A 25,841-nucleotide genomic window follows, 5' to 3' on the forward strand; every position below is an offset into this window, starting at 1 on the left:
TACTCTCTACCCAGCCCCACCCTCCCCTAGCTTATCTCTCCACGCTTCAGGCTCTCTGCCTTTATTCCTGATGAAGGGCTTTTGCCCGAAACGTCGATTTTGCTGAAGCTCCTCGATGCTGCCTGAATTGCTGTGCTCTTCCAGCACCATTGATCCAGAATCCGACAAGCACAGTCTGCCGATTCTACACAATAGACCTAAACAGGAAGACACAACACGCCCAGAGACTCTAGCCAACCAGGTGAAGACCAGACTACTCTGGCCCCTAAGCATTATGGTAACCCACAAACCTACCACCACACTGAACCAGCTCCTGATGAATTTAAAGGACCCCTTACCAACAAATAACAGAACAAATGTCATATACAAAATACCTTTCAAGGACTGGAACAAACATTACATTGGACAAACAGGCAGGAAACTAGCCACCAGCACACATGAGTACCAACAAGCCACCAAAAGACATGACCAACTATCACTAGTATCCTTACACACAGATGAAGAGGGACACCAGTTTGACTGGGCCAACACATCCATCCTGGGACAGGCTAAACAAAGACATACCGGGAATTCCTAGAGACCTAGCATTCAAACCAGAAATCCATTAACAACCATTTTGTTTTGGTCTCCATTTACCTACCTCTCAGAAAAAGAACCAGAAGTGATATCACTCACCACAACAGACCAAGACAGATAAATAGCAAGTCGGACAGAACATCAGCACTTCATCAGAGGCTCCTTAATGATGTTACCTAGCATGCTAATGAAATCTACCAACTCGGTGAACAAACTTACAACCTGATCTACAAATCTTCTCTAAAATTGCAAACCCTAGTCCATATCTATTATCCTCTGCTAGAAAATACACACTTGGATTTTGGCAAGGGGGTGGACAAGTTTGGATTTGGCTGTGAAGCCTCCTGATGATTGAACCAGCTGCCACTCATTACTTAGATAATAATCTGGCTACTAAGCAATTGCCAGCTATGTCCTGATAAAGTTGCAGATATGGATTAGGAGCAGAAATAGGCCACTGTGCCATTCAATAAGATGGTGGCTGATCTGATTACTTCACCTTCCTGCCACCCCCAGCAATCTTACATCTCTTTAGATTATATTATGAATAGGTCAGATTGGAATTGTGAATCCTTTGGTATTGCTATACTAATAGTTCTCACTACAGTGAATTTTGACAGTACATGAAGGAGGGAGATGCTTGAGTCCTACAGAAATCAGGGGAGGGTTTAGAAACCTCAAAGATCGTTGACTTCTGACCATATTGTAAACAGGGTGGACAAGCTCATAAAAACCTAAGGCTGTAGAAATAGGAACAGGTGTAGGCAATTCAGCCCTCGAGCTTATTCTACAATTCAGTAGTATCATGGGTAATCTGACAATTCTCATTTAAGCTTTCCTGCATTTTTCATGTAACCTTAGAATCTTGATCAGTTGGGGAATCAATCTATCTCAGCCTTAAATATATACACAGACTCTGTCCCTAGTTATCTGTGGCAAGGGATTCCAAAGACTTTCAAACCTCTGAGAGAAGAAATTCCTCCTCAGTTCAAACTTAAATTGGCATCCCTTTATTCTGAGAGTATGCTGTTTGGCCCTGGGCTGTCCCATGAGGAGAAACATCGTCTCAGCGTTTACCATGTCAAGCTTTTAAAGTCCCTATGAGCTCATTATTCTAAACTCCAGTGAATAGAGTCCAACCTGTTTAGTTTTTGCTCATAAGACATACCTTCCATACCAGGAGTCACCCGAGTGAAACTTCTCTGATCTGTCTCCAATGGATTGCCATATTTCTTTAAAGAAGAGGCCCAAACTGCTCACAGTATTTCAGTTGTGGTCTCACCAGCACCTTGTATAGTTGCAGTAAGCTTCCCTACTCTTATACTGAAACCCCATTGAAGTAAGGATCAATACTCCATTAGCCTTCTTGATTACTTGCTGCACTTGTGTGTTAGTTTTCTGTATTTCATGCACATGTACCTCCAAGTCCCTTTGTGTTGCAGATTACTGCAGTTTTGATCCATTGTTTTCCCTTCCAAAATGAACAATTTCACATTTTCTCACATTATAATCCATGTGCCAGTTTTTTGCCCACTTACTAAACCTATCAAATATCTCTCAGTAAACTGTTTGTAGCCCTCTTGCTGCCTACCTTTCCAACTATTTATGTGTCACCTGCAAATTTAGCCACAATATCTTTGCTTTCTTACTTCCAAGTTATCAGTATATGTTGCAAACAATTCTGGTCCCAGCACAGATCCCTGTGGAACCCTATTAGTTATGGGTTGCCACCTGGAAAAGAACCCCTTATCCCCCATGCTATTTCCGACACATTAGTCAATTTTCTATCCATGCCCCAATGTACTACCTCCACTATCATAGGCTCCTATGACTTCATCTTTTATGAGAGACCTAGTTGAACTGGAAGTCAAAATACAACACATCTCCTGGTTTCCTGAAAAACACTTCCTTGAAAAACTCTAAATTAGTCAGACACCATTTCCATTTTATGAAGCCATGTTGATTCTGTTTGATTAGATTATGATTTTCCAAATATTCTGCTATTTTTAAATAATTGATTCCAATATTTTTGCAGTTATAGATGTGAGGCTAATTGGCCGATAGTGATCTTTTTTGTCTTTTGACCTTTTTGAATAGGGGTGTCACATTGAAATTTTCCACTCCTCTGGTACTTCTCCAGAATCCATGGATTTTTGGAAAGTTACAACTAATACATCACCATCTGTTGCTACCTCTTTTTGGATCCTAGGGTAGTGCCAGGGAACTTATTTGCCTTTAGCCTCATTAGTTTATCTAACACTACCTCTGTCGTATTGGTGATGGTACTTAACTTCTTCCCCATATTCCTTAGTATTAATGAAATGATCCCATATTGTCAAAGACTGGTGTCCAAGAAAATGCAAGCTAAACTTCCAACATGTACCAACATATCAGTAATCATCACTATTAATTTTTTGCAAGCAGATAGTTCCTCTCTTGGAATATTCAAATTTAGTCTTTATGCCCGATAAATTATATGATGGGCAGTAATGGGCTAGTATTGTGATATTACCTCATATGCTATCCTGTTGTGACTTACACTGGTGTCCAGTTATAAACCCACTACACAGATAGCATTTTTAATTCTGTATGTGGATCTTGAGCATTTGGAGGGGGGAGGTGAGGAGGACATCAAACTTCAACTTTGACCACCATGCGAGAAATAACCTGTATTGGATCACTATAGTAAACAACACAATTTTGCACTGCAATCAATAGAATGTAGAATGTAGCAAGTTGTATGTCATGCACCCAATCTATTTGAAATCCTATTCTGTGTTTTCATCAGAAATCATTAATCCTATTCTGTGTTTTCATCAGAAATCATTAAGGAATGATCAGTGGGTGCAAATATAGGCTATTTTCCTCAAGGTAATGGGCTCTAAGATCCTTTGTAACCTCCTTGACAACTCAACTAACATCTCAGCTAATTCAGCACAAAGCACAAAAGATGAGAACCATGTAATACTTGCATCACATTGAATAATATAATTAAAACTTTTAGTGTAAACTTTTATGTCGTACATCTAAGTCATTTTTGTTTCCACACTGTAATGTAATCTAATCTAATCTAGTTCATAGCATCATGAAATGAGCAATATATTTTATGAATCATCGAGGTTTTTAAATTGCCACAGTTAACACTAAACATAGGTGTGCAGACAAAATACTTCCAAATGTAATTAGCTCCTTTATCGTAGATCATGTGAACTATGCCAAATCTGTGTCTTTTTTCCAGTGAACTTGGTGAACTTCGAGAACGTGATCACAAGGTGGCTAAGACCGTTGAGAAAACACAGACTGATCTGAGTGATGCATTGATTGATGCCCAGAAACATGCCAAGTGAGTCTGCAGTGTTCTGACACACATACTGGCAGATTAAAAAAGAAAACTATGAATTCTGTAAACATGAAAATGAGTTCTATCAAGGAAGAGTTTTGACCAATCACAGAATATGTATTAAGGTTTCAGTGCAGTAGGTTAGAGGCATACATTGCTTTAGAATTGGAAATAAATTGCCACAATGATTGAAAGAATGTGATGTTTAAAACTTAGCTCGAGGCTAAACAGGATTTTAAGGTCTATTTCAACGTAAAAGAGTGAGAGGTAAGGACAATAAAAAGAGGACTAAACTCCATAAAGATTTGTATTTTTCATGATATGGGAGTTTAACATATCAGTCCAGAAGGCAAGGTTGAAATTTTTCCATGGCTATCTTTGTAGCAAGGTAAGCCCAGTGGCGAAGCATGGCACCTGAGGATGAATAACTTCGTCATTGGCTGGGGCCGCAGTGGTGAGAGGGCACCATGGCAACATCGACTGCAGCGATATTCTCCAATGTTGGTGTACCTGGCACGGGCAGTGGCGAAGGTGAATGACGGTGCCTGAGGATCGGAGATTTAGTTGGGTCTGGCAGGGCAGTGGTTGTTCCGAACTGGCTGCTTCTGCTTTGTTCACCTGTTTCCTGTGGCAACATTCTTTTCCCTTGCTGACTGTGCCTGCTTCAGTGCAGTGCAGCCACCTTTTGATTTCTTTTTATTGAAGCGCTTCCAAAACCTGCAATGAAAACCATAATTCTGTTGTCTTTTTTGATGAATCTGTGTGATGAATCTGCGAACTGGTCAGGTGGTTGTACAGGAGAAAAATGTTGAAGAGGAAGAAAAGGCTGCTGATGAAGAAACCACTGCTACTCACTTTCACACTTTTAGCCAGCAATTGACTGCATGTAACTTTGGTATAGTTGAGACGTGATATCCTCATTCGTGAGACAGCATACATGAATGATCTTGAGCATGGAGGAATTTGCTTCCAATTCTGCAAATTTGCCTTTGCACTGGGATCAATATGTAAGTGCTGACTAACTTGTCACAGCCATGGACCAACCATGATACAGCATCTGATGACTGATGTCTCAGTGTCACAGTGAATGGGCAGGGATTACAGGCTGGAGAGTACTGAAGTAGGAAATCTCAGCCACAGCTCCTTTAGATAAAAGTGGTGGATGTGCAGGATGATCTACCAAAGGAGGCTGTACAAAACGTATTGCAAATCTGATAAAAGCAGTGTTTGTTTTGCAGATAATGTTGCTGAGCACATTTGAAAGTAAATGGCAGACTTTTACTAGTTCCCTGTAGGCAGGGTCGAGTAAAATAGCATGAAACTTACATTGGACCAGTCCCTAATGTCTGCTCACCACTTAGGACATTTTCCTAAGTTTTTGTGATTTTACTAATGGCATGCAAAATGCATACGGCCTTGCAAATTCAAATGAGGCAAGATCTTATTGATGGCCTGGTTGGTATTCAATTGTGCCAGGAACTGAGAGCCAACAGAAGAGCTGACTGAAAGCTTTGTCTTTTAGAAGCAATGCTCTCAGTTTAGAGGTTCTTCAGAGTGTGGGACCAAAATGAAGTGCTACTACTAGAAAGGTATCTCCTGTAGAATGAGGGGTGAGTGGGCTGCCAATTGGATGATATGAGTGGAAAGTGTACGACAAGTGGGTGAAGAGGTTCAACCACATATCAATCACCAGGACAGTCACAGATGTTTAATACCGTGAGTTTGAAGGAAGCCACATGTTCACACTGTTCTGAAAACTGCTTTCCAGCAACAAGAAAAGGCAGGATGACATTCTTGAAACTCATCACCATGAGACATAATTTGGCTGTGCAAGTCAATGCCTTTAGACTTTAATTTCTCCATGAAGAGGAGAATGGCATAGAGATAGGATAGAGCCAAGTGGAGTAGTTCATGCCTTCTTAAATTCTACTTAGTTAATGTAATGGTATGTTGTGTCATACCTCCAGGGGTCATAAACAAGCTAAAGGCTTTCGGTGCAGTGACAGTTGTGTTCTGCAGTTTGCACTTTCCTAAACTAGACCTCTAACCATAATTTCTTATTTGTCCAAGAGCTGTAAAATTCAAACTCTACCTGCTGACACCTAGGATTAAGTGTCTTAACAGTGACATCTCTGATTTAAATTGAAGTAAGAGTTTTAGAAACCTTGAAAACAATGTAAAACTATTTTAAAACATGTATTGAGGAGGGAGAACACCTGTTAGACATAGTAGATTTTTTTTAAAAAAGTAAGAACTGGCATTGAAAGTGCATCCGTATGCACAGCCTGAGGGGGACAAAAGGGGTTGAGCATGTGCAGTCAGTAGGCATTTTGTAAAACTTATCACGTACATAGCTTGTCCACTAGAATGACTGGTAGTTGCTACTCAACCAAAGTTTTGTTTGATTCCAAACAAGAGAAATAAATTGTTTTTATATTCACAGTCTGCTGGATGAATATCACCAGTTGTATGAATTGCAGAGAAAAAGATTAATTTCCCAAGTGAATGCCCTGACCCAGGAGAAGGATTGGTGGAGTGAAGCAGCCTATAGCCTGGCATTGAAGGTAAATCACACTGCATTTTTATGTGTTGTACTTTGACTGCAATAACTAATTTGCATCCTTCACCCTGCCCCATCCCTCACCCCTGTCATTCATCTTAAACAGCATATTTATTTGTACGTTTCAATCATTTATTTAGCTGCCTATCTGGATGGGATGCATTCTTGCAGATTCTAGTAATAAGTCATTGTCCATGTAAGTTATGTGATTTCTTGACAAGTGAATCCATTCAAACATTGCACACACACCTGGGGATTCTGCAAAATATACAAATTGTCTTGCATTCAGTTTTGTGGATGTCATAATCACATTGCATTACTGATGAGAGATTATGCTCAATTCAGTTAAAATGTATTGTTCAATACATTTGGTTATTCCATAGTTCCTTCACAGATTGAAAATATAGGTCCCAATCTCTTTATTATAGGAAAACAACTCTGCAGTGCATGTCATTGCTGCTATACTGGTAGAATGGTGAGCTAACCTGTAGAATTTGGACTGTCCAGGTCATTCTCCTCATTTGTTTTTAATGTCCACACTGGCAGTAGTGGATTGGAAAATATTGATTTATATATATCTATTTTGGGTCTATATGATGGTCAGAAATAATTTTTTACCTTGTTCAAAACAAACAAGAAAATAATTGGGCTGGGTGTCCCATTTACTAGTATCACCATCCCTGAGTATGTTGTTTCCTAATGGCCACCACCCATCCTCCCCACCTTTGGCTGATTAGTCTATATTGCCCTATGTTGAAACACATCCGGGAAGAAGCACTGAGGGTGTCAAGGGCACAAGGTCAGATACTAAGTTGCCTTGTCAGAATCTAAACTGAACGCTGGTTAGCACGTTATTCCTTTGCAAGTGTCTCTTGGCAGTGTTGTCAGTGAGCCCTCCGATCAATTTGCTGATGATTGAGAGTGGACTGTGGATGGAGGATTTCAAAGCCATCACCAAGAGTGGCTGTGTAGCACTGCTACTGACTAAACTGGTCTTAAAAGACACAGCTGCTAAACTGCATCAGAAGGAGGTAGTGAAGGATCCAACAAGAGTGAAAAATTTAATTGATCTCACCCTTCCCAGTCTGCTTGTCACAGATAGATAAGTCCATGAATGTATCAGGAGGAGTGACAACTGCACACTCTGTGTGAAGGCAAATCCTGTGTACACACATATACTCCACCCTGGGTAGCACTACTATGATGTGAAATGGGTCAGACTTCAAACAGAAGTAACACTCTAAATGTGAAGCTCTGTGGCCACACCATCAAGCTAAGAGTCGAAAGGTGATGAAGAGCTTATGCCCAAAATATTGACTCTCCATTCCTCGAATGCTGCCTGATCTGCTGTGCTTTTCCAGTGCCACACTTTTCAACTCTTGACTCTCCAGCATCGCAGTCCTCACTTTCTCCATCAAGCTGAGAGATCAGTTCTTATTTGATGAAAATTGCAGGAGTAAAGAAAGAAAATAGAGAAGGTCTGGCAGTGGCTGTGGAGAGAGCAACAGACTTAATGTTTCTAATCCAAAGACTTTCTTTGGAAGAGTGCAGGAGGGCATGACAGGAGCAGCACAAGGCATAGCAAAAAAAAATGTCAGCCTTAATCTTGGGTGAAACTACAACACAGGAGTGCTAGCATGCCAAATAGTGGAAACAGTAAATAATAGGTAGGGCTAAGAAATTCCACACCAATGGATCGTATCTAAGTTCTGCAGTCCTGCCACAACCGTTATAAAGTGGTGCTGGACAATTAAACAACTGAAGAAGGTGGAGGTTTAACTAGTGTCCAATCCTCAATACTGGGGGAGTCAAGTTGAAAACCAAGGCTGAAGCATTGCAGTAATCTTCTGCCCAAAAGTCCAAGTGGATGATCCATCTTGGCTTTTCTGAGGACTCCAGCATCACAGACCCCATTCTTCAGTCAATTCAGTTTATGTCATATTCAGAAATGGCTGAAGGCACGCGATTCTGAAAACATGATGAGTCCTGATAACTTTCCGACAGTAGTACTGAAAACTGTATGCCCCTAGCCGAGTTATATTAGTACAGTAGTACCTCTCAATACAAAAAAAGATAAATCCACTCTCAATTATTAGTAAATTGATGGAAGGGCTCATTGACAGTACTATCAAGAGACACTTCCAAAGGAATAACCTGCTAACCAGTATTCAGTTTAAGTTCTGACAAAGCAACTTACCATCTGACCTTGTTACAACTTTGCTCTAAATATGAACAAAAGAACTAGAGTTCAGAGGTGAGGTGTGAGTAACTGTCCTTGATATTAAGACAACATATGACTGAATATGGCATCACCTGTATGTTCAGGACTGAATGGCCTACTCTTACTCTTAGTTTCTATGTTCCCTTCCAATGTACACGCTACCCTGTCTTGGAAGTGTATCATCATTCCTTTATAGTTATTGGATCAAAATCCTGGAAATCAATTCCTAACAGGACTATGGGTGCCCCCACACCTTAAAAACTGCAGTGGTTCACAAAAGCAGCTCACCATCATCTTCACTAGGGCAATTAAGAATGGGCAATAACTTCTAGCATAGCCAACAATGCCCACATCCTATGAACAAAAGAGGCTGCCAGTTTGATGTAATCTATTTTGCATACTGCATAAAATCGGCTTTACTGTCTTCATGTCACTATAGTTTCTCCATTACTTTATCCAAACAATCTCCAGCAAAATCACGAGTTAATTCAAAACTGGTATTGCAGAGATGACATGGACTGGGACTCATCTGTCACTTGAAATGTTTTGAAATGCAAGTAAATGAAGTAAAAGAGGGATAAATAGTTAAAGAAATTCCTATTCATTTTGTTTTATTAAGCTATTTTAATTTGCTGTGACAATTTTATTTGACAAATATAAGAATTAAAATAGTGCAGCAAAATCCAACTTTGCAGTTTTAAAAACAGAATTTTGTCACTTAACACCATGGAATCAGGAAAGTGTCCAGTTTATTAAATAAATTGCATTTGGTATGGGACCAAGTAAGGTAAACCAGGTGAAGGTCTCTGTACTGAACCATACTTAGAAGTATCTTTAACATCTCATGTGCAAAATGCCTCCATTATAGATGACTGGACCAAAAATCAGTTTTGTAATTGGAATGTTAGATCTTGGTGAAATCCTGAAATTTACACAAAGAAATCTTTGTTCATTGTTCTCTTTATAGGTGATTGAAGAGCAGGATCTCAAACTAGTTCATGACCTTCAAGTCAGTGAGAAACTCTGGGTTAAAGTTGCACAACACTTTGCCACAGTGCTTGGTACAAAGGTAGTAACTCTTTCATTTACTGATGTAGTTGAAAATTAAACATTTAATCCACAAACATTACCTGAAATTGCATGAAATGTCAGTTTGGTTGCCTGGACCAAATTTGTGGCAAAACTCATAGCCTGTGCTGGAATTTCCTGCAAATGTTATGATTACTCTTGAGGATAAAAATAAAACTGGAGCATATTTTCTTTTGAGGCTTAGGTACAGAATAACGCATTGTTCTGACATTAAGCCTTTGTTTAAATGGCAATGGTAGGTGTTGTACAATTTGTCTCCAAAGTACCTACTTTATAAATCAATGAAAAGTGTCTTGTCCCTAATGCTCACTCTATCATTCACAATTATGTGTGCCCTAAAATTCTTTGTTTTAGATCACTTTATCAGAATACAGGCCTTTAATTGACAGAATGTCTTTTATTATTGTTGCCAATTGTGTTAATATTGCACCATTGAAAATATTCAAAAAATATGACATGCAAATTTATAATTTTCCATGTATTAGTTTGAAATTTCTCATAGAATAACTCTGACTTGGACTTGACTCTCTTTAAAGTTTAAAAACAGAATTATTTGAACCGCTATTTGATTATATGAAACTTTACAGGGCACAGAAGGAGGCCAGAATCACAGAAGTGTCATAGCACAGAAGGAGGCCATGTAACCCATCATGTCTGCACCGACCCTTCAAATGAGCATAATTATCTACTGTCAATTTCCTACTTTATTCCCATGGCCTCATTCTTGATTTCTATCAAAATAATCATCTAATGCCCTCATGAATACATCAGTTAAGCCTGCCTCCACCAGAGTTCCAGGCAGTGTTCCATTACCGAACTAACTTACTCTGTGAGAATCTTTTCTAGCATCACTTTTTCTTCTTATGCAAATCCCTTTAAATCTATGCTCTCTGGTTCTTGATCCTTTTACAAATGGGAAACAGTTTCTCCCTATTTATTCTATCATGGCTGCTCAAGATTTTGAAAACCAGTATCAATCTCCTGTAAGCCTTTTTTTTGTCTAAGGAGAACAGCCAAAACATCTTTGGTCTATCCTCAGAACTGAAGGTTATCATCCCTGGAACAATTCTTGTAAATCACTCTGCATTCTCTCCAAAATGTTCACATCCTTCCTATAATGTGGTGCCCTCAACAGTGCACAATACTCCAGCTGAGGTCTAGCAAGTATTTTATACAAGTTCAACATGTTCTGGGGAAGGGACGCTGGATGCAAAATGTTAATTCAGTTTTTTTCTTCCAGAGATGCTGCTAGACCTGCTGAGTTTCTCTAGCACTTTGTTTTTTTTTCAAATCTTCAGTATCTTCAGTTTTTGTTTTATTCAACATCATCTCCTTGCTCTTGTAGTCTATACCCCTACTAATAAAGCTAAGGATGCTTTGTTTTATTAATTGGTCTCTCAATCTTTTCTTACACCTTCAGTGATCTATGAACATATCCACCCAGGTCCTTGTGCTCCTTTACCCCTTATTTTATAATGTCTTTCAATGTTCTTCTGATCAAAACAGATCATCTCCTACTTCTCTGCATTGAACACCACCTACCATACATTTACCCACTTCAACTTGTTTATGTCCTTTTGGAGTTCTACACCACCCTCTTCACAGTTTACAGTTCTACACTTTATATCAACAGTAATCTTTGAAATTGTCCCACACACCAAGACCTCGATCATTGATATATTTCAGGAACAGCAAGGATCCTATCAGCAGCTCCTATGAATCTTCAATACAAACCTTCCTTCAGTCTGAAGAATGTTCATTAACCACTATTCTGTTTCCTATTACTTCATACTGCATTTAGTCCATGACCAACAACTTTCCTCATGTCTGTTATGTGGCACCATATCAAATGCCTTCCAGAAGCCATATACGCTGCATCAACAACATTAAACTCATCAAACCTTTGTTGAACCTGAGATGAGGGCCAAAGTTGAGAAAACAAGGACTGCATAGTGACTTAATTGAGTATGGGAATTGAACCTCCACTGTTGATTTCACTCTTTCAAAAGCCAACTGTCTGAAAACTAACCTAACTAACCCTCTCACTTCCTTCATAATTCTTGGACGCATCTTTTTCTGTCCTGGTGCTTTGTCAACTTTAAGTACCAATAATCTATCAAGAACTTCTTCCTTTTGAATCCTTCTTTGCTAGAGTTTCCGCCACCATCATCATGGTATGGGTAACATCTTCCTTTTGGTTAAGACAGTTGCAAAGTATTCATTTACTGTCTCAGCCATGTCTGCCACTTTTTTATGTAAATCCCCTTTCTGGTCTCTAATCAGTCTTACTTCTCTTTTAAGCATTCTTTTACTATTTACATGTCAGTACAAGTCTTTGGGGCATACCTTCCATGTTGGCTGGAAGTCTTTTCTCATAATTTCTCTTTGCTTCTTTTATTTGCTTTTTCATCCCCTGCTCTGGTTCTGTATTCCTCTTGGTTCTCAATTGTATTTTCTACCTGACACATGTTTTCTTCTTTACCTTAATTTCTTTCTCTTTGACAACTCTGGGTTTATTTTCACTATTTTTTCCAATATATACCTCAGCTGTACTTGAACCTTCTCCTCTTTGAAGGTAGCCCACTGTTCAGTTACATATTTTCCCATCAACGTATTGTTCCAGTCGACCTTAGCCAGCTCTTCTTTCTCCATGGAAGTCAGATCTCTGCCAATTGATTTTTCTTATGTTGGATTACAGTTCAGAAGGAGGCCATTTGGTCTGTCGTTTGTCAGCCACCCTCTGCAAGACCAGTTTAGCTGGGGTTGCTCTCTGCCTTTCTACCCAAACTTGCAAATTTTCACCTTCAGGTAATTATCAAATTCCTTCTTGAGAGCCATGATTGAATCTGCCTCCATCACACTATCACTAGAACATTTTATAAACTAACCATTCACTGCTTCCAAAGATTTGTCCTCAAGTCCTTTTTTGTCTCAGTCGCTTTATGATTTTGGACACCACTATCAGATCTCCTCTCAACTCTGTCTTCTTACTGGAGGACAATCCTATCCTGTCCAACCTGTACATTGTTGTCTCTCAACACTGGAACCTTACAAGTACATCTCTGCACCATTTTTAATGACTTTGCATCCTTTCTAAAACAGACTGACTAAAATTAAACAGGATATTGCAGTTGAGACTGTTCTATAAATGTTAACCTAACTTCCACACTTTTGTGTTCTTTGTCTCTGTAAAGCCCATGATCCTGTTGACTGTTTTCTCAACCTGTTCTGTTACCTTCAATAACATGTGCATATATACCCCCGGTACGTAGACTCCTGGATCTCCTTTAGAATGATCATATATTTAACATTGCTTCTCCGAGTTCTTTCTCCCTTCCAAAATGTATCATTTCACAATTCTCTGCATCAATTATCATCTCTTGTGCATCTGCTCATTTCACTGGTCTGTGACCTCTGGAGATCTATCAATATCTTCTTCATAATTCACAATACTTCCATTTTGTGTTGTATTTTGAAATTGTGCCTTGCGCATCTCAGTCCAGGTTACACATATATATCATGAAAAGCAGTAGCCCTAAGATTCACCTCTAGAAATCCCCTATATTCATTTATCCAATTAGAAAAACAACCATTCACTATTAATTTGTTTGCTATCACTCAGCCAAGTCTGCATATGCTATTACTATCTCATTTATTTCATTGCAGCAATTTGGCTGGCAAGTTTTTTGATGTCGTAGTTTATCAAAAACCTTTTGGGGATCATGGCACCACATCAATCATAGTTCCTTTGTGAACACCCTCAAATAATCTCATGCTGCCACTTTGGACCTTGTTACTCTGGTAAACACTTGTCATGCAATATGCTTTCAGCAGAATGAGCCCCCTCCCCCGCCCCTCAAATTAGTTCCATTTATTGGATCATTAACAATTTAAAAGTTTGTTGTTTATTACTTTTCAATAGCTTTGCTTGAGTTTGTGGGAGTACTGTGGAATTGCTTACAGTGATAAAGACTGAAGTAATTGGTGCTGTGCATGGGGAAGGCATTCTTTGTTACTGCAAGAACTCTGGGTGCACCACTCGCTATAATTGTACATTATAAGCACTCTCTCCCAGGCTGTTGTGTGAGGAGAGAGATACAGATCCTGCAGTTAAGAAGGCTAGTTGTTTGCATTAGCAAGAAGAGCAATGGAAAAATAGTTTCCAGTAGGAAACCTGATGTGTATCAGGTCTTCTGCATCTATTTTTGTACTCTAACCTAAACCATAAGTATCGTGTTTATCAACTGTGATTCACAAAGGAGCTACACTGCCATCTGTTTGAATCATGACCTGCAATGTCAGCATCACTCCTAGTGACAGTCAAAGTGACTGTGCCTTTCTATGCTTCTCCTGATTTGGTGGAGCTCTCTGTTACTGTACTTAGCAGACTGAAAAAAAAGAAAAAACAACTTGTCTCAGTGCCAGAGGACCATAGCCAGAGATGACTGGTGGGTCACCATGCCTGAGGTGAAGGACAGGCTTAAGAAGGCACGACCTTCATGGCAACTTTAGTTGGAATTGAGTCCCTGCTGTTGAAGCCACTTTGTATCGTAAACCAGCTATCCAGCTCACTGACTTTTGGATTCATAATAGTGTGGTGCGATATCTGTAAACTCGCAATTATGAAATCACAATTATTGTCGACAACTTCAGGAGGAGTAGAGGGAATAAGAAAGGGAGCAGGTGACAGCTTTTACAAGGACATTTGATCTTAAATATTGCTTTGAAAATTTAGGTTTTGAAGGATTATGGAAATGCTTGTCGTGATTTCTTTAAAATAGCTAACTTAAAATTCATTGGAGACAATGGAGTTTTTAAATTAAACAAGGCTTCCTGTAAATCACATCACTGATGATAGCTATCTGCTTTACAGTAAAGCCCTGTTGGGGCTGTTTTGATCAGTGGTTTGGTGAGGTTCTTATGTAGTTTGGTTCAATACAGGAAAGCTTGCTAAGAACAAGCTGAGTTGGAGAAAAGCTTGCTAAAAGTAAGCTGAGTTGGAGGAAAGCTGGTTAAGAGCAAGGCACCTAACTGTTTTTTGTGATTTCAGAAAACACTTCTGTCTACTTCAAGGTGAAGCCTATTCATTCTTTTAAACGTGTGATTAAAGGAACATCTCAAAATTGTATTTCACATGCAAACTTTATTTGCATAATTTTGACCATACTTGACGATACATGCTAGAAGATCACTGCAACAGACTCTGGTATATTCTAAGCTTTATCCTTTTGCCTTCAAGATCAACACATTGGTTAAAGTGTTTTATTATCAGGGAGCTGATCTTTGCAGATAAATTAATTTTTTCTCTTCCTGAAGAGTGTGTATTTTGGGATATTTATCAGGATAAGCATTTTTATTTCTGTATTATTGACTGTGCACGTTAACCAATTATAGCATCTTTATTGACTAAATTTTGTTTTGATAATAAAACTCTCCATAGTTATGTTTATTAAGAAACCTGAATAATAGATCTTGCTATTTAAAACTTGATTTTGGTAAGGTATTTAATTTGTCCTATTGATAACTGGAAAAGTATTTTGTAGTAACCCATGTTGTAACTTATGCAGTGGTGGAAATAGCATACTGATAGATTTTTTTTTAGATTACTTACAGTGTGGAAACAGGCCCTTCAGCCCAACAAGTCCACACCGACCCACCGAAGCGCAACCCACCCATACCCCTATATTTACCCCTTACCTTACCGCGTGGGCGGCACGGTGGCACAGTGGTTAGCACTGCTGCCTCACAGCGCCAGAGACCCGGGAATCTAATCTAATCTAATCTAATCTAACACTACGGGCAATTTAGCATGGCCAATTCACCTGACCTGCACATCTTTGGACTGTGGGAGGAAACCAGAGCACCTGGAGGAAACCCACGCAGACACGGGAAGAACGTGCAAACTCCACACAGTCAATCGCCTGAGGCGGGAATTGAATCCGGGTCTCTGGCACTGTGAGGCAGCAGTGCTAATCACTGTGCCACCATGCTGCCATAATGTGCAGCCATGCTGACTGAGAGTTCATAATTTGCTTCCATTCATACAACACCAGCTCACATTGTGCAATAGTCCCAAAAAATACCAAGCTTCAGATATTAACCATTTCAGTATCTTCTTTACCAAAGTGCTGAAATAAAATCAACCACAAAATGATTATTCTATACAAGCTTGAAGCAATAAAACACAATAATTCATACAGAACTCAAGTAGTTATCCTTAGTGACTACCTTGAGAGTGCCTTTACCATTGACAAACAACCAAGTTTCTAGTACCTAGATTGGATCTAATGTAAGGAGGAGTACGTCAGGTTCCACGCGATTGATTGTGATAGGGGACTCTCTCGTCAGAGGCACAGACAGACATTTCTGCAGCCAACAGAATGGTGTGTTGCCTCCCTGGTGCCAGGATCAAGGATATCTCTGAGAGAGTGCAGAATATTCTCAAAGGGAGTGGGACTAGCAGGAGACCGTTGTACACATTGGAACTAACACCAGAATTAGAGGGCATAGGTTTAGGGTGAAAGGGATAAATTTAAAAGGGACCTAAAGGGCAACTTGTTCACATAGAGGGAGGTGCGTGTATGGAATAAGCTGATACAATTACAATATTTAAAAGGCATCTGGATGGGTGTATGAATAGGACGAGTTTAGAGGGTTATGGGACAAGTGCTGGCAAATGGGACTAGATTAATTTAGGATATCTGGTCGGCATGGACCAAAGGGTCTGTTTCTGCGCTGTACATCTTTATGACTGTGATTTTAGTGCTCCTATGTAGTTCGACCACAGTGGCTGCAGCATGGCTGATGGAAGATTGCTGACTTACAATTGGATATAAAACATGCCTGCAGAATGCTCTGAGGTAGGTCTGGAACATAAGACTTGTTCTGGACTGCTCTACCCTCCATGGGCAGCAGCAGTCTAGGGTGGCTAGCTAACAAGCAATACTAAGGGCATTGGCAAAGTGGCAGTGGTGAGAGCCCAGTTGCTCTCATATTAAGAGCAGAACAGGTTCATTCTCCATGAAGGCATTCAACTGCCCTGACAATTGCGAGTGATTTTTTTGCAGCACATTTTGTTGAACTACTGTAGGACTCTCAAGGCCCATTTGAACTGTAATATTCACAACCATGATGGCAGCAATCTGACCTCCCTCGGCAACAAGCTGAAATTTCATGATATCAATTTGCACTTTAATTGTACTAGTCAGGTGTTGAATAACTTCTGCTTGTGCTTCAATGGAAGTGAAGAATTGGCCGAAAAGATGAATGTTTTAGCCGCAACTGCTTTCTGTGGCAGAACATTCTATGCGCTCACCACTCTCTGGATGAAAAGAATTCTCCTCATTTCAATCCTAAATGGCCTTCCCAGCAACCTAAACTGTGACTCCGGTTCTAGACTCTCTGGTCATCTGAAATATCTTTCTTGTGTTCACCTGTGTAGTCCTGTTAGAATTTTATAGGTTTCTGAGAGATCTCCTGCCCCTCTCCCCCATTCTTCTAAAATTCCGAGATGAGTTTCCAAATGGATACTTACACTATTACCAAGGCTGCACATTTCTGTCTTGGCAACACCACCCAACTACATCCTTGCTTGAGCTCATTTGCTACTGAAACTCTCATCCATGCCTATGTAACTTTGAGATTTAACTATTCTATAGGTAATTTTACCTGTCTCCCATGTATACTTGAGGTCCTCCAAAGCTCTGCTCTCTCAGACTTAGGGCTGTTGTGGCACAATGGTTATTTTCCTTGAATGGTTTTTATTTCTGATTTTCAGCATCTGCCATATCTTGCTTTCATATTGAGAGGCTTGTGCAATGGTGTCGAAGATCATCTTGCAGAGATTCATCTCCTTAAATAACTTACCACCAACATCTTAAACCATTGATAAATAACAAACTTATTTGCTTTTTTTTAACTCTATGGTGTTAGGATGCAGAAGACCAGACCAGATTACAGCAAATTACTGCACGGTGGAGAAAGCTGATGACCAAGTTTTCTAAAATTCTTGAAGCTGCAGAGAATTCAAGTTATGAAAAAAGAGAGCAGGTTCTACTTGGCTTCAAGAAATGGCATGAATATTTTTCTGACAAAATTTCGTAAGTATTATCAACCATTGGGATTTCTTGATTATGGTGTAATACTGAGTCACTTGATGCCCAAGATAAAACCTTCCAAATTCCAAATGCTTCTTGCTTGCATTTCCCCATTCTCAGGCTCCATTCTAGAATGCAAGTTACATGGACACAAATTTACATTAGTAAACAAAGAAGTAACTTACATTTGTATAGAATATTTTCAAAGTATTTTGCACCTGATTTAAAGTTTTTGAACATTTTAATTATTGAAATTAGTCACTGTTCTTGGACTAGTATGACAGCTAATTTTTGCCAATTAGTAGCCACTTAAAGTTATTGATTAGGTTATGTTAAATGCCATTTTGAATACTGCAGCACTCCCTTAAGATTGAATTCTCAGATGAGATTATGAGCCCAAGTTCTAAATATGGCTTGAACTATAGGTCAAGTTGATATTCCAGTGTGCTGTTTTGGAAATACTTTTCAACTTCAAGTGGTTGAGGCAGGCACAGTAGCAACATTTTAAAAAACAATTGGAACTAACTGAGTGGGCACTATGGTCAGCATGGACCAGTTTGGGCCAAAGTGCACAGTGGCTCAGTGGTTAGCACTGCTGCCTCACAGCACCAGGGTCCCAGGTTCGATTCCAGCCTCGGGCGGCTGTCTTGCACGTTCTCCCTATATCTGTGTGGGTTTCCCCTGGGTGCTCTGGTTTCCTCCCACATTCCAAAGATGTGCAGGCTAGGTGAATTGGCCATGCTAAATTGCCCACAGTGTTAAGTGCATTAGTCTGAGGGAAATGGGTCTGGGTGGGTTACTCTTCGGAGGGTTGGTGTGGACTGGTTGGGCCGACAGGCCTGTTTCCACACTGTAGGTAATCTAATCTAATCTAATCTAATTATAATTCATGACTATCATCCAAAATATATCTCAGTAAGAAGGAAAGATTCTAAGAGTGTGTGAAGCTAACCAAGGAAGTTAAGGAGAGTACTAAGTGGAAAGAAAATGCATAACAGAAGGCCAAATTTAGTGATAGCCCTGAAGACTGAGATAAATTCAGATGAATTCAGGTGATGGTTATGGGGAACAAGGAAATGGCAGATGAGTTAAACAGATAATTTGCATCTGTCTTTACAGTAGAAGATACTTTGAACATCTTATTAATACTAAAGAGTACGGTGAAGAAATTAAATACCATCATTATCACTAGAGAAGTAGTATTAGACAAACTAATGGGGGAGGGGCTAAAGGCAGATAGGTTTCCTGGCCCGGATGGCATGTATCCTAAGATGCTAAAATAGATATCTATCGAAATAGTGGATGCAATGGTTGTAATTTTCCAAAGCCTTTTGGATTCTTGAAAAGCACCAGAGCACTGGGCAACTACCAATGTGACATCTTTATTCAAAAGGGCGGAATGGAAGAAGTAGGTAACTAATGGCCAGTTAGCCAAATGTCTATTGTTGGAAAAATAGTGGAATCACTTATTAAGGAAAAGCAGAACATTTGAAAAATCATAAACTAACCAAGCAGAGGCAGCATGGCTTCATGAAAGGGAAATAGCATCTGACTAATTTATTAGTTTTTCAAAGAGTTTTTCAATCACAGTGGATATGGGGAACCAGTAGATGTGTTGTATTTATATTTTCAGAAGGCATTCAGCAAGGTCCCTCATAAAAGATCAAGTACTAAAGTAAAGGCTCATAGTGTAGGTGGCAGTATATTGGCATGGATAGAGAATTGGCTGTTGTGCAGGAGGCAACATGTGAGATTAAAGGATCCAACTCATGACCAGTGAAGTTCACAGGGATCAGTGCTGGGACCATAACTGTTTATGAGATATATTAAGGAGTTGGAGGAAGAAAGAGACTGTACTGTAGCCAAATATGCAGGTGACACAAATAGGTGGAAAGGTGGATTACGAGTTTACAGTTTACAGACCACAGTTTACAGAGAGATATTGATAGGTTAATAAAATTGGCAAATCGAGTATACTGTGAGAAAATGTGAAGTTGTTCATTTTGGAAGTGAGAACAGAAGAACAGACTATTAATTAAATAGAAAGAAAGCTGCACCTGAAATGAGCTTGTGGGTAATATAACATTGGTCATTATTTCAAGAGGGTTGGCTATAAGATCAGGGAAGTATTACTGTAACTGGAGAATGCGCTGGTGAAATCGCTTATGGAGTACTGTGAGCAGATTTGGTCCCGTTATTTAAAGAAAGATAGCATTTCATTGGATGCAGTTTAGAGAAGATTCACTAGGATAGTCCCTAGAATGAAGGGATTGTCTTATCAGCAAATGTTAAACAGGTTGGAACTCTACTCACTCGAGTTTAAAATAATGCCAATTGATCTCAAGTGAAACATACTGGAACTTTAAAGACTTGACAGGGTAAATGCTGAGAGGATGTTTCCACTAAAAGAGAGTTTGGGACCAGAGAGCATTATCTCAGAATAAAGGAATTTCCTCTCTCACAGGCTTATGAGACTTTGGAAATCCTTGCCACAGGCAACTGTGGGGGCAGAACCGTTGTGTATATTCCAGGCTGCCTTGATCAGGCAGGGACTCAATGGTTATATGGAGAAAATGCAGGAAAGTGGCTCTGGGGAATGTCAAAGCAGCCATGATCCTATTAAATGTTGGAGCATGCTCGAGGGGCTGAATAGCCTACTCCTGTTCCTATTTCTTGTGCTCTTATGTTGGAACCTTGGCAAATTGCCATTTTTCAATGGTAAACCATGAATTTAGTTTAATAGATTGTTTAAATTTGGTTGCATCACAGCTACCCGACAATTCTTCTGATGTCTGCATACCTATACTTCTCAGCTGGACAGTAGTGACCAGGATCATGAAAGGGATGTTTTTATTCTAACCTCTTTCCCCTGGAGTCCTGTAGTCAACTAAGGAAAATTTAATGTCTGTCTCGAAAAAAGAGATTATTTGACCAGACATCAAGCCTAGAGTCTCCCAGAGTGCACCATGCATTTAACATACTGATATATTCTCATTAAGCATTCGACAACGTGAAGGATCTGGCAAAAATGGAGCATTTCAGGCGAGAGTTAGCATGCTTCTGACTGTTTTATCTCTGTCACATAAATAACTTAATTCACATATATCATATTCTAGCTTTGTTGAATTAATTAGCATGTTGAGACCAATATTAACAGGAAAGGTTGCAGCTTTAAGTTTGTTCAAATATTTTCTGAATTTCTGAATTTGAAAAATATTTAAATTTTCTTTGGCCTTTGCACAAAATCTTTATTCATCCTAGTTTTTTTTTCAAATTAGTGAATTGTTCCAAATAAGTTAGAAAAAAAACACTTCAAAATAGTGAACCTTCATCACATGCATCTCTCTTGCATCTCTCCATGTCATACGAATGTATAATTGCAATTGGAACAGCTCAGAGAAGGTTTGCTTGACTCATTCCAGGGTTGAGAGGCTTAACTTATGAATAAAGCTTTAACGCATTGAAAGCTAGATCATGTTGGAGGGGAGGAGAATGCAAGGTGATCTTATTCATAAATGTAAGATCTTGAGTGATCTTGAATGTAGGGGCTGGGGACTAGAACTGGGGATGGTATTTAAAGTTAAGAGATTTTAGAATGTGATAACGAGATTCTGTTTTTTTCAGAGGATCATTAGTACATGGAATTCTCATCTGCTGAAACCAGTCAAAGCTTTGTCAAAAATTTTATTCAAGGCAGAGTTTTATCTCTTTATAACTTTTATAAAGTTCGATCATTCAGTGAATGACAGAAAAGTCACACAATAATTTCTCAAGTTTAAGAGTTTTAGCACAACAAATTAAAATTAATAATAATTTAAGCACTACTTCAGAAGGCAACTTATACTCTAAACCAAAGAAAAGATCCCACATTTAACCTTCATAATGATCAAAAATTCCCTATCACAGTTATACTTTACTCTGACCTTTAATTAAACACTTCATTCAGAAACTAGTCCAAATTGATCCTCAGCTCAGTTTTTTTTCCCCACTGGACAATTTCTAATTCCTGAACTGACTTTTAAGATCTAAGTTACTCTGGAGATCCTTCCCTGAAGCCAATACTAGGAAAATCTTTCAGTTTTATTTAAACTTTCACAATCTCGGTGTCCTTAATCCAAGTGTGAACTTGTATCCACATTTTGCACTTTGAATAATAGAGGTTTGCAACTTGTATCTCTCTGTTCTTCCTCTCCCCCGTTTCTCTCAGATTCTTGGTGAGAGGTCCTGTCTGTGAGATGCAGTGATATCTTTAGGAACACTAATTTGCTCCGATAATGGCTTCCAAAAGGTTTGTCTTCTCTCATAGCCCATCTTTGTGACTGACCATGGACCTTGTATTCCTGACAAAATCATAATTACCTTTCTTCTATACCCTTTGCCCAAACTGAATTCATCTCAGAGTTAAATAGACTGGTAAAAGTATAACCATTTACAAGATTTGACATTGCTAACAACTATCCTTGACTTGAAAACTAGGTCTACCTACCATTAGCACATCTTCTCTGGTTACTGTTTAGAGATGGGAATATTTGCACCTTATTTCCAATAGTCACATCTAAACTATGCAGGCTTGTTGTCATTAGATTTCAGAACAGGTCACAGGGCTGTCTCATTCTTCCATTTTATTCTAAATCAAAGAAATAATCTCAAAACAAAACAAAATTGCAAACCTCATGTTTGTAATAGTATTTACATCTGGTTCAAATATTGGTGGTTAGGATGCTATATCATATAATCCAGTAAATTTCAAAACCCAGAGAGGTATTTGCTTTATCATTCTGGACTGGAAAAGTTACATCACTGTGCACTCTGAAAAGGAAGCAATGCTAACTTACAAGAATAAAAATGAATACAGTCAGTTTCTGGGTGAAGCACTAACATGTTTCATAGTGTGTTCAGTTCAATTAATATGAATTTAACAAAATATATTCAATACTGCAATGAAAAGTCCATTAGGTATTGAAGACAAGCATAAAAATGTATATTTTGTAACTTGATGACACGATGAGTTTAATTTATATTCTGTCATAAACCAGTTTCAGCATTGGTTTTATTGTTTGGTATGACGAAGGTGTTTGGTATGCTTTCCCTTATTAGTCAGAGCATCAAGTATAGGAGTTGGGAGGTCATGTTGCGGCTGTACAGGATATTGGTTAGGTCACTTTTGGAATATTGTGTGCAATTCTGGTATCCTCATGTTAGAAGAATGTTGTGAGACTTGAAAGGGTACAGAAAAGATTTACAAGGATGCTGCCAGAGTTAGAGAGTTTGAGCTATAGGGAAAGGCTGAATAGCTGGGGCTGTTTTCCCTGGAGTATCATAGGCAGAGGGTTGACCTTATAGAGGTTTATAAAATCATGAGGGGCATGGATAAGGTGAATCAACAAGATCTTTTCCCTGGTGTATGAGAGTCCAGAACTAGAAGACATAGGATTAGGGTGAGAGGGGAAAAATTTAAAAGGAACCTAAGGGGCAACTTTTTCATGCAGAGGGTCATGCATGTATGGAGTGAGCTGCCAAAGGAAGTGGTGGAGGCTAGTACAATTACAGCATTTAAAAGGCATCTGTATAGGCATACGAATAGAAAGGGTTTAGAGGGATATGAGCCAAGTGTTAGCAAATGGGACTAAATTAATTTAGGATATCTGGTTGGCATGGACGAGTTAGACTGAAGGGTCTGTTTCCATGCTGTACATCTCTATGAGGTCAGGCAGCATCCAAGGAGCAGGAGAATCGACGTTTCGGGCATGAGCCCTTCTTTCAGGCTCATGCCCGAAACGTCGATTCTCCTGCTCCTTGGATGCTGCCTGACCTGCTGCGCTTTTCCAGCAAAACACTTTCAGCTCTGATCTCCAGCAGCTGCAGTCCTCACTTTCTCCCGGTAATCTCTATGACTCTACCTAGAACACAATAAACGTATTTGGCAAGCCCTTAATAAAAACATGTTGATGCTTGTGACTACCTGTGCATCATTTTCAAATATAAAGGTATGTTTTTGACATTTTCTGCTCTTATAGGAGTCCTGCAGGAATCAAGTCTATTTCGAGAGAAAAGTTGTTATTGCTGAGAAGTGATATGAAATACTTTCATGAGGTGAGCAGTTTATTTAATTCAGTTTGCTGTTACAGACTTTTTCCCCTAAACTAAATTTTGGAAGCCAGATGAAATAAAAACATGATCATTTGAATGGATTCAGGAGTACTCTGACTGGACTTCACATATATCCACTGGTGGAGGGGCCTGTTAAGTTCAGCAGGTGGACATCCTCTGTAATTGGTTATTTATCACTATCATAATTCAAGGTCGTAAAACAATTGCCTTGAAAGTAGAAGTGAGGATGGGGTAATCAACTAGCCTTTTATTTCTCGAGCCAAACTTGGCGTCAACTAATGAAATGAACCTTTCTTCTCCTTGATGGCTACAAGAATTCTTTGTAAAATGAGTTTCAGTAGATATCATAAATTTACCCTTAATTTAGTATACAGCATACTGTCAGTGAGACTACAAGAATAGCTAAATGTATGTGGACATTTTAAACAAGCATTGCAGACAAGGGTATCTAAAACAATTGGTTAGAACCCGACACATTGAGAGACTGGACTATCCTCATTAAATGGTGAAGCCAAATCTGGTATAAACCGATGAGGTGAATGTCTTCTCTCTTTGCTGGATATCTGACCCTGGAAGCCCTTTTTTTCATTTGCTTGTTCATGGTGTGATGATTGTTGAGGTGCTCTGTAAAATGGTATTGTCAGCTTGGTTATATTCTAAATGGTAACATTTTGATCTGTTTATGCGTTCAATGTAAAGTGTCTGCAAATTAATAGAAATGCAGAGGGTTGAATGTTCTCTTCCCTAAAGGTGACAGGGCCGGTGGCACAAAGGTCAAATAATCGGGTAGTTTGGCTCTGGCAAGATACTGATCCCCTTCTTCCCCCACTATCCACCCCTACCTCAGAAATGAAATTATAGGCAGCAAACTCTGTAGCCTGGGCTGATGTCAATGTACTCTAGCTCCCAGTGTTAACGTAATATTGAGCTATAGAGTAACATCTGTGATCAGTGAGACAAAAGCATATGAGCCTCTGTGGTAAAGCACTGTTCTGAGATTGAATGTATTTGTATGGTAGAAGGATAAAGAAGGTTCAGTTTGTATTTGACCTGGTAATGTTTAATGTTTAAAATGGAAAGGAATTCAGTGTCCAGTGTGTGTCATTTTGATGACTACTGCAAACTTTATAGAACAGCTCCTTCTGGATATGGATATGCTATATCTAGAGCTACGTTTGTCTTTACTTTTAAAGAGGTTCATTTACAAGATGACTCCACATTTTTGCAATAATAAAGATGCTCACACATATTAAGGATAATGAGTCAATGTTTCATATAAACCAATTGAAAAGCAATTACTGATGAGAGAATTTATTTTTGTCTATTCCTAGGCCATCCATCCAGAAAGATCACGTGGCCTCCCAGTGTAACATTCAATTTTTTCTTAGCTAATTCCAGGTTTTTCAACATCGGTTTTTCTGAATTAACTCAGTTCCATATATTTATCATGCTTTGCAGGAAGATGAACTTTCTAATATAGCTCAATGTTTACCTGTAATTCATTTATGCCCGGTGTTTCATTGTTCTGCCTATAATTTAATTAAAAGTAGTTTATAGGAATGTCCTTTTTGTACAGTTTGCCATTACTTGCATTTTGTAAAATCACCAAGCAGTTTTCTTTCAAAATTGCTAATCTCAAATTTACTTAAATCGTCTTGTAAACTTCTAACATGAGATATCAATCTTCAGGCTCTGTCTGCATGGCTTCTGTTAATTGAATGTCTTCAGGTAACTCAGTGACAAGACTGTTCACAGGACTCAAGGTGTGAACAGTACAGCACACAATACAGTTTGAGTGTGACTTCCTTTGATTTGTATTTCCAAGCAATTTTCAATCCATGTCTTAAA

General features: G+C 39.0%; 1 protein-coding gene across 3 annotated transcripts in view; it reads left to right on the forward strand.

The window, feature by feature from the left end:
• axdnd1 (axonemal dynein light chain domain containing 1) overlaps positions 1-25,841 on the forward strand; it is a 166,354-nt gene that overhangs the window by 73,714 nt on the left and 66,799 nt on the right. For all 3 annotated transcript variants that reach the window (XM_043699576.1, XM_043699573.1, XM_043699575.1), the window contains exons 12-16: positions 3,815-3,919; positions 6,360-6,480; positions 9,665-9,766; positions 17,719-17,885; positions 23,900-23,975. In XM_043699576.1, the coding sequence (XP_043555511.1) occupies positions 3,815-3,919; positions 6,360-6,480; positions 9,665-9,766; positions 17,719-17,885; positions 23,900-23,975 (571 nt within the window). The remainder of the gene's footprint in view (positions 1-3,814; positions 3,920-6,359; positions 6,481-9,664; positions 9,767-17,718; positions 17,886-23,899; positions 23,976-25,841) is intronic.

Source organism: Chiloscyllium plagiosum, chromosome 11 (genome assembly GCF_004010195.1).
Source record: "Chiloscyllium plagiosum isolate BGI_BamShark_2017 chromosome 11, ASM401019v2, whole genome shotgun sequence".
In the NCBI taxonomy this organism is placed as follows: domain Eukaryota; kingdom Metazoa; phylum Chordata; class Chondrichthyes; order Orectolobiformes; family Hemiscylliidae; genus Chiloscyllium; species Chiloscyllium plagiosum.